Source organism: Orbicella faveolata, unplaced genomic scaffold (assembly GCF_042242905.1).
Source record: "Orbicella faveolata isolate gen_17 unplaced genomic scaffold, um_ofav_v1 contig_46, whole genome shotgun sequence".
Lineage (NCBI taxonomy): Eukaryota > Metazoa > Cnidaria > Anthozoa > Scleractinia > Merulinidae > Orbicella > Orbicella faveolata.
In genome coordinates this window covers 28,682,602-28,692,499 of record NW_028301576.1, presented here as the reverse complement: position 1 = coordinate 28,692,499, position 9,898 = coordinate 28,682,602, and the positions used below count along the sequence as shown (strand labels likewise).

Below are 9,898 nucleotides of genomic sequence, written 5' to 3'. Positions count from 1 at the left end.
GTAAGTATGTCGTGATAAGTATTTCTTCGGCTGGAGTCAAAGACCTGACTCCTGGCTCATATTCAGCTTTCAATATTAAGCTTGCATTGTAGGCGAACATGACTTGTCTTCGATTGGAAGCGTTGGATCGGTCAAGTCAATCATACTATGACAGGAAAGGTCATTTCGTTATTGTTCCAAGCTGCTGTATAAATACTGTTTTTTAAATTTTTAAGTTAGGTGATAGAATAATCAAGGTAAGTGCTTCTTGTAATATTTGAATGCTATCATTGAAAACTCCATATTTGCAAAACTTGGTTCGCTGCAATTTTTGGTGGGAAATGTCCCTGGTACCCCGCGTCGGTGGACGGCTTTAAGGATTGTTAGTGCCTACGAAACGGACGAAAGAAAAATGGTGAGTAGAGCATCGTTTTTACTGCTACTGGTACTATTATTAAATTTTTGGGCGAGAAATCCCGGTTCATCAGTTCATAGGACACAGTTCAGGCAAAACAACGGAACTGACTAAAATTTAAGTGCAAATGATGTGTAATTCAGAGGGTCTACGTTGTGCAAAATGTCTCGTAATTTAATAAGCTTTGAAAATTATACTTTGTTTCACTCGTCAGTACATACGCCTACTGTATTTCTATTTTTTTTTGCGGGTGTGGGGGGGGGGGAGACGCATAACTTATAATAACTTTAAGCGTTTTTTAATTGCAGTCCTCATTAGTGAATGTTTTTGACATAAACTATTTAATTATTAAAACGTAAGCTTAAACTGAAGACATGCAATCTTGGTTAAAGATGTTACCCCATTATTTGGCTTAAAGGGCCAGATTTTTGGTCGACTTTCAGATTCTTCTGGTCAAATCTCTATATATCAGGTATTTTGTTAAGGGCAGAGGTAGTTTTTTTGCAAACGCCAATTATAACCCTTTAATAATCTGGCTTTGCTACAGTAGTTTAAATTTGCCATTGAAAGTTAGAGCCGACTGTAAAACGGCAGTCTAAAACTCAATTATTTATAACTTGGGTGAGTATTTTTGGTTGTACAGGAAATAGGAGAAATGAGGCAGCAGGCCCACCTGCAGTGGATACAACAGGGAGGAAGGGGTATGTTTTTTTTACTATTTACTTGATGACACCTAAAAAACCATGTTGATGCTGATGCTACATCAGCATCAACATGGTGTGCGACATTTCTTATGTATATTAAACCTGTCAAACCCTTTCTCCCAGTTTAATTCTTGAGATCCAATCATCAGTGATGCTTCAATATTTGATATTTTTTCCCTTGTGGTAAATGAAAAAAATCAAGGAAAATATGAAAAAAAAACCCCACACAATTTAGTAAGATATTTTGCAGCAATTTTAACTTTTATAACTTAGTAAAAATAACTAATGTATTAACTGCATATAGACAGATATTAGGAACAGTTGGTTAAATTATGTAGCTGTATGTAATTGATTGGTATTGGTGCTAATTAAGGCACTAATACAATGTATCTTATTGTCGTTGTTTTTTTACTTCAGGGAATGATGGACATGGAAGAGGTGGCGGTGAGTATCTCTCATCAAATGTTCTATGGTAGCAGTGGATAACCCTTAATTCACAAAAACATGCTGTATTAACTGCAATAATAGATGGGAGAAACAGTTCCAGGCCAAATTTCGAAGCTATATGTAAATGATTGGTAGTGGTGCTAATTAAGGCACTTACCATTTATCTTATTGAAAGTTGTTGTTGTTGTTGTTTTTTTACTTCAGGGAATGATGGACATGCAAGAGGTGGTGGTGAGTATCCTGTCATCAGGGGTTTTATTAATGTTTTCAGTAGGGGGGCAACTGGTTTTCACAGGCAGGAGAAACTAATTGATCTGAAATTCTTTATACCAAAAGCTTGTACTAGGTGGTCAAACCAGCTGAGCAAATTTGTCCTCAAAGCAGGTCAATTTGCCCTGTGCCTGGCCCTTAATGGAACCCCTGCTCCCACATTACATGTATTACTTATAATTTACTCTTCAACTATACCTTAAGACTATTGCTAAATGTTTTATGGGGGTATTGGGTAGTCCATAATTCAACATTTTAGCAGCTGTTATTTATTATTTTTTTTTTATGACTACATGCTGTATTAATTGCATTAATAGAGAGGAGAAACAGTTCCAGGTCAAATTCATGGCTATATGCAAATGATTGGTAGTGGTGCTAATTAAGGCACTGACCATGCGTGGTATTTTTTTTTTACTTTTTTACCTCAGGAAATGAAGTAAGAGGTGGTGGTGAGTATCCTCTCGTATACTTATAAATTACTGTGGTACTAGACCTGGATTATTGCCGAATGTTTTATGGTGGTAGTGAATAACCCTTAATTCACCATTCTAGCAGCTGTTAATTACTTTTTTTACAAATACATGCTGTATTAACTGCAATAATAGATGGGAGAAACAGTTCCAGGCCAAATTTCGTAGCTATATGTAAGTGATTGGTAGTGGTGCTAATTAAGGCACTTACCGTTTATCCTATTGTAAGTTGTTTTTTTTTTAACTTCGGGGAATGATGGACATGCAAGAGGTGGTGGTGAGTATCCTGTCATCAGGGGTTTTATTAACGTTTTCAGTAGGGGGGCAACTGGTTTTCACAGGCAGGAGAAACTAATTGATCTGAAATTCTTTATAACAAAAGCTTGCACTAGGTGGTCAAACCAGCTGAGCAAATTTGTCCTCAAAGCAGGTCAATTTGCCCTGTGCCTGGCCCTTAATGGAACCCCTGCTCCCACATTATTACTTATAATTTACTCTTCAACTATACCTTAAGACTATTGCTAAATGTTTTATGGGGGTAGTGGGTAGTCCATAATTCAACATTTTAGCAGTTGTTATTATTATTTTTTTTTTCACGACTACATGCTGTATTAATTGCATTAATACAGAGGAGAAACAGTTCCAGGTCAAATTCATGGCTATATGCAAATGATTGGTAGTGGTGCTAATTAAGGCACTTACCATGCATGTTATTTATTTTTTTTTTTTTTACCTCAGGAAATGAAGTAAGAGGTGGCGGTGAGTATCCTCTCGTATACTTATGAATTACTGTGGTACTAGACCTAGATTATTGCCAAATGTTTTATGGTGGTAGTGGATAACCCTTAATTCACCTTTCTAGCAGCTGATGATTACCTTTCTTTTATGAATACATGCTGTATTAACTGCAGTAATAGATGGGAGAAACAGTTCCAGGCCTAATTTTGTAGCTATATGTAAATGATTGGTCGTGGTGCTAATTAAGGCACTTAACATTTATCTTATTGAAAGTTGCTTTGTGTTTTTTTTTTTAACTTCAGGGAATGATGGACATGCAAGAGGTGGTGGTGAGTATTCTGTCATCGGGGGTTTTGTTAATTTTTTCAGCAGGGGGGCAACTGGTTTTTACAGGCAGGAGAAACTAATTGATCTGAAATTCTTTACAACAAAAGCTTGCACTAGGTGGTCAAACCAGCTGAGCAAATTTGTCCTCAAAGCAGGTCAATTTGCCCTGTGCCTGGCCCTTAATGGAACCCCTGCTCCCACATTATTACTTATAATTTACTCTTCAACTATACCTTAGGACTATTGCCAAATGTTTCATGGGAGTAGTGGGTAGTCCATAATCCAACATTTTAGCAGCTGCTATTTATATATTTTTTTTCAATGAATACATGCGGTATTAATTGCATTAATAGAGAGGAGAAACAGTTCCAGCTCAAATTCGTAGCTATATGCAAATGATTGGTAGTGGTGCTAATTAAGGCACTGACCATGCATGTTAATGTTTTTTTGTTTTTTTACTTCAGGAAATGAAGTAAGAAGTGGCGGTGAGTATCCTCTCGTATACTTATAAATTATTGTGGTACTAGACCTGGATTATTGCCAAATGTTTTGTGGTGGTAGTGGATAACCCTTAATTCACCTTTCTAGCAGCTGTTGATTACTTTATTTTACAAAATACATGCTGTATTAACCGCAACAATAGATGGGAGAAACAGTTCCAGGCCCAATTTTGTAGCTATATGTGAATGATTGGTAGTGGTGCTAATTAAGGCACCTACCATTTATCTTATTGTAAGTTGTTGTTGTTGTTGTTGTTTTTACTTCAGGGAATGATGGACATGCAAGAGGTGGTGGTGAGCATCCTGTCATCGGGGATTTTATTAATGTTTTCAGCAGGGGGGCAGCTGGTTTTCACAGGCAGGAGAAACTAATTGATCCAAAATTCTTTATAACAAGAGCTTGCACTAGGTGGTCAAACCAGCTGAGCAAATTTTTCCTCAAAGCAGGTCAATTTACTCTGTGCCTGGCCCTTAATGGAACCCCTGTTCCCACATTATTGCTTATAATTTACTCTTCAACTATACCTTAGGACTATTGCCAAATATTTTATGGGGTTAGGGTGTAGTCCACAATTCAACATTGTAGCAGCTGTTTTCTTTTTCTTTTTTTCTTTTTTTTTTTTACGAATACATGCTGTATTAATTGCATTAAGAGACAGGAGAAACAGTTCCAGGTCAAATTCGTAGCTATATGTAAATGATTGGTAGGGGTGCTAATTAAGGCACTTACCATGTATGTTATTGTTCTTTTTTTTTTTTTACTTCAGGAAATGAAGTAAGAGGTGGCGGTGAGTATCCTCTCGTATACTTATAACTTACTGTGGTACTAGACCTGGATTATTGCCAAATTAACAAATGGTAAATGCCATAGCGTGCAGTATTGAGTTATGGATGCACGCGGGAGGTTGCTAAGCACGAAAGAAGCGTAAGAGTCGCACAAGGCGATAGCCGAGTGCGACTCTAGCTTGTTGAGTGCCTAGCAAACCTCCCAAGTGCATCCATAACTCAATAGTGCACACTATGGCGTTAACCATTTGTTTTATAACATAACATTGAGACATTGGAACAACAGAAGTCCTTTTATTGAGCTACATCACAAAAAAATGTTTGTGTAGTCTTACACGACAAGAGAAAACAAGCGTGCGAAAATTTATTCATGACAACCGACTGCACTCCAGTAGCTCGATAAAGTTTCATCTTCCGTCAACTGTGAAGACAGTTTCACATTTCTGGCAGAAGAATGTCCGCCATTACTTTGGAAACAATGTCTGTAAAAAGATTTGCTTTGTAAACATTAGCACACACGTCAGCAGCGTACACCCATGGGCAAATAGTAGATGCTAAATTAACCAATCAGAGCGCGCACTTTGCTTTAGTTATGTTATAATGTTTTATGGTGGTAGTGGATAACCCTTAATTCACCTTTCTAGCAGCTGTTGATTACTTTTTTTAAAGAATACATGCTGTATTAACTGCAGTAATAGATGGGAGAAACAGTTCCAGGCCAAATTTCGTAGCTATATGTAAATGATTGGTAGTGGTGCTAATTAAGGCACCTACCATTTATCTTATTGAAAGTTGTTGTTGTTGTTTTTTTTTACTTCAGGGAATGATGGACATGCAAGAGGTGGTGGTGAGTATCCTGTCATCAGGGGTTTTATTAATGTTTTCAGCAGGGGGGCAACTGGTTTTTACAGGCAGGAGAAACTAATTGATCTGAAATTCTTTATAACAAGAGCTTGCACTGGGTGGTCAAACCAGCTGAGCAAATTTGTCCTCAAAGCAGGTCAATTTACCCTGTGCCTAGCCCCTAATGGAACCCCTGCTCCCACATTATTACTTATAATTTACTCTTCAGCTATACCTTAGGACTATTGCCACATGTTTTATGGGGGTAGTGGGAAACCCATAAGTCAACATTCTAGCAGCTGTTAATTTTTTTTGAAGGAATACATGCTGTATCAGCCACATTAATAGAGAGGAGAAACAGTTCCAGGTCAAATTCATAGCTATATGTAAATGATTGGTAGGGGTGCTAATTAAGGCACTTACCATGTATATTATTGTTCTTTTTTTTTACTTCAGGAAATGAAGAAAGAGGTGGTGGTGAGTATCCTCTCGTATACTTATAAATTACTGTGGTACTAGACCTGGATTATTGCCAAATGTTTTATGGTGGAAATGGGTAACCCACAATTCAACATTCTAGCAGCTGGTAATTACTTTTTTTTATGAATATAACTGCATTAATAGGGAGGAGAAACACTTCCAGGCCAAATTTCGTAGCTATAAGTAAATGACTGGTAGGGGTGCTCATTAAGGCACTTACCATGTACGATTTTTTTTTTTTACTTCAGGAAATGATGTAAGAGGTGGTGGTGAGTATCCTCTCGTGTACTTATAATTTACTGTGGTACTAGACTTAGATTATTGCTAAATGTGTTATTGTGGTGGTGGATAACACATGATCCAACATTCTAGCATTTAGTATTTAGTATTTTTTTTTATGAATACTCGATGTATTAATAGACGGGAGGAACAGTTTAAGGCTTGTGTAGCTATCTGTAAATGACTTGTACTGGTGCCAATTACGGCACTTCCCCTCATGTATCTTATTGTCCTTTTTTTCAGGAAATCATCTACAAGGTGACGGTGAGTACATATATGTTATTTGCCAGCTGGAAGGTCTGTATGGTGAAAAACTGTGACCGAGGTCTTGAAAATGCTGCCCGAGGTCGCAGCCCTGGGCAGCATTTTCAAGCCCGAGGTCACATGTTTTCACCATACGGACCGAGCGCAAGCCGACAAATAACATATTTATTGTTTTTTTTCCTGCAGTTAATTGGTTTTACAGATTACAAATGGGTTTGTTTATGCAACTCTTGTCATTGAATCAGCTTGTGTGCCGTCTACTAACGATTTGTAAAAAATCTTGGCAACGAGCGAGTAACTCAGATAGTAGACAAAGAAAGATGTATTAAAAAACAGATTTTTTTCGAACTACTTTGTGTTAGTTGAATTTATTTCACCAGTTAAATTCTCCAGAATTGTTTTTGTGGTGTGAAATTTCGTGCGAAGTTTGAAGTTTTACTACAAAAACAATTTCTGTCAAACTTGTTGGATAGACTTAATCATAACAGTTAGGAGTCCACTAAATGGTCCTACTTTCAGAGGCTTGTACTTCACAAAACATAACTCTTACACACCTTGCATGCTTATGTTATTTTTTAAGGATGGAGAACTCACTATGCTAGGTTAAAATGATTAATTATTAGTTATTTTACTGATTTTGCAGATCTGAGGAGAAGACGTGGAGGCCGTGGCCAAGGGCGTTTTCGTATGGGAAAGAGAAAGAGTAAGTTAATTATTTTATGGCATACTTAAGAATTCGTTCATGCTTAGCGTGCATATATTGAGTTATGGATGTAAGTGGAAAGTTTGGAGAGCATGAAAGAAGTGTCAGAGTTGCTTGATGCAATAGCCAAGGGCATTTTTAGCTTCTATAGTTAATAAAGCTAATAGTGTAAATGCCTGTTGTTTTCACAACTGAAAAGACTAAATCACACCTTCTGCCAAAGCAACAAAGGTGGACAAGCAACTCCAGTCTTTTGTATCACAATTTATGCATAGCTGTGAAATTTTTGTCTCTTTATGTTCAATTTTTCTTTGGAGTGGTCCAGAATTATCTTTTTTCCTCTTAAGAAAACTAGTAAAATTTGCTTAAAATAGCTTTGGAAAAATTTGCACGTTTTATCGAATTTATAGCACCCTGTCAGAAGGCCTGATAAGAGGTCAGTGAATGATTAGCAGGCAACTAATTAGGGATTGGGTTGTGCAGTGAAAAATTATAGAATAAATTTTAATCTCCAAGCAAATTGTACTAAAATCTGTGACAAATCCTCTTTGATATCAATTGTCATTAACACCTCAACCCTTGTTTGGGCTTGTACATGTAGGGGCATTCTTCTGCATATAATGAATGTTTCCAGTGTTGTAGTGTTTTAGTAGCTTTCTTCCCAGCAGACTAAGGGGAAGAGACTAGGGGACACCTTAAAACTTAGGTGGGCTGGTGCACTGATGAGAGTGTCACATTTACTGTTTAACATCCATGTATAATCATTAAGTCTCATGTGCAAATTACATAAGGTATTTCTGACTGCCCAGTTTATGATAATAACCCAGGAACCACATTCTGTTTTAAGCCAAAAATTAACAAGAACGGATGTTACTCTGTCTTGTCAACCCCTCCCCTAGGCCTCGCCCTTCCATTTGAAGCAGAGTACAGTTTTTTTTATTTAACATAATTTGGAGGATGCTACTCTTTTACCACAGGGTGCAAATGAAACAATGTTTCAGGCTTTTTTGGTGAGCTTTAATGTACTAGGCCAAAAATCATTCTGACTAGCCACCCAAAAGTTTATCTCTTTGAGTACTTCTGTAATTAGAATTTCATGGAAAAAGAGGAAGAATAGCTGGCTCTTTCCTTGTCTATCAGGCAAATGTCAAACAGAATCCACAAGCCTGACTGGAAAATGCACTAGATTTGGGCTATTGAACAGGGCTTTCTGTGGTACAGTATACACTTTACTGGTAATAATTTTTGACATCTTTCATGTCTGTTTTTTCTTTTCAGTGAAATGCTTTGCCTGTGGGGGAAAGGGGCACTCCTTCAAGGAGTGCCCTTCACAGAAAAGACAGCGGGGCCCAGGGACTCTGCCCAGGGGCTCTGCTGCTGTTAATATGCAGTTTTTTATTTAAATGAAAGTGAATTAGCATTTCCGTCTTTGCCATCTGGAACTTGTTTTCTTTTAATGGTTCCTTTAATTGTATTTTGTTGAACAGTAAAATGATTGTTCTAAACAATGTGTGAACTCTTGTGTGATATAACAAAAAGAAACGGGTCAACTATGCTCTGTTCTGTTGTATAAAAGGATGCAGGAATTGGTAGAGCACAAAAGGGGGGATTAGTGGCACACGCTGTAGTAGTGTTTCTTCCCGTCTTTTTGTGTGCTGTGCTGCTTCCTAAGTTACTTGCAACAATACAGTGATTTATATGAATGTTCATAATAAATTAAAATAAACCAATATGTAAGGCAAATATAACAGCTGCTAGGCTGAATTGCATCAATTAAGGGTGCGTTTCTTTAAGAAAATCCAAGATTGTGTCAAAGGAACCGAAGACCAGGGGTTCCTTTGAGGCACCATGATCTGAGAGAGATCTTGAATTGATCTGTTTAGTAAAGAAATGCAAAATCCATTTTTGGATTCTTTCGGATTTCAGAATCCAATCTTGGATTTTGTGAAAGATATGCACCTTAAAATATATTGATGTCTGTGAAAAAGACTTAAATTTTGTATTGGAAACATTTGTCATGTGTGTGACCTTGCATGAACGTTTTCTATAGGAGAGTAGATCAGCAGAACTGTATGATGGTGTGTTATGATGAAAAATGTAAATTGGGCCTTAACCTGGACTTTCAATGCCAATTTTCAGTGGAGTTAGTGAGAATGTTTCTCTCCACCCCTCTCCCCGCTACCCCTTATTTTCATGGATTGTAATTTTTTTAGGCGGTGGTGTAAATCATTTAGCTGGCACATGACAAGCACTCTCTTCCAAAATATGCAAAGTCTCTCTTTCAGGGGGGTGGGAAGATGGGAAACCTTGGGAACGAGGTTGAGTCCAGAGATTGTTCTTAATGAAGTCCCGCACTTAAAAAAAACCACTAAGAATGGGCGAGGAGGACTGGGAACTAGACATCTGATCGCCATCTTGCTGTCTGTTTAACAAATTGATGTCAGTTTTTTATTTGCCTGCCCTGTTATTCATCATGAATTTTGTCATAACATTGTCAAAGTAGCTGTGAATCCATGAGGTGATAGCCAAGTGGATCCGGGTAGCTAAAATTTCGGACCTTCTTAAGTGTCACCCTTATGCCTGCATTGCATGCTGTTTATTTGAAAAGATTGTATTGAACTGTCTTTCAAGTTACATTTATGCTTTTCATATGAAATGGGGTAAGTTGTGTTCTTGCTCAAATATTTTTTAGC

General features: G+C 37.4%; 1 protein-coding gene across 1 annotated transcript; it reads left to right on the top strand.

The window, feature by feature from the left end:
• Positions 1-655: 655 nt before the first annotated feature.
• Positions 656-9,011, top strand: LOC149099476 (uncharacterized). Its single transcript, XM_089278787.1, has 15 exons — positions 656-1,095; positions 1,516-1,542; positions 1,750-1,776; positions 2,244-2,264; positions 3,024-3,044; positions 3,326-3,352; positions 3,815-3,835; positions 4,118-4,144; positions 4,618-4,638; positions 5,457-5,483; positions 5,936-5,956; positions 6,208-6,228; positions 6,482-6,502; positions 7,146-7,205; positions 8,484-9,011. The coding sequence occupies exons 1-15, from the start codon at positions 1,050-1,052 to the stop codon at positions 8,606-8,608; spliced, it is 513 nt and encodes a 170-aa protein (XP_089134913.1). The 5' UTR covers positions 656-1,049; the 3' UTR covers positions 8,609-9,011.
• Positions 9,012-9,898: the final 887 nt, after the last annotated feature.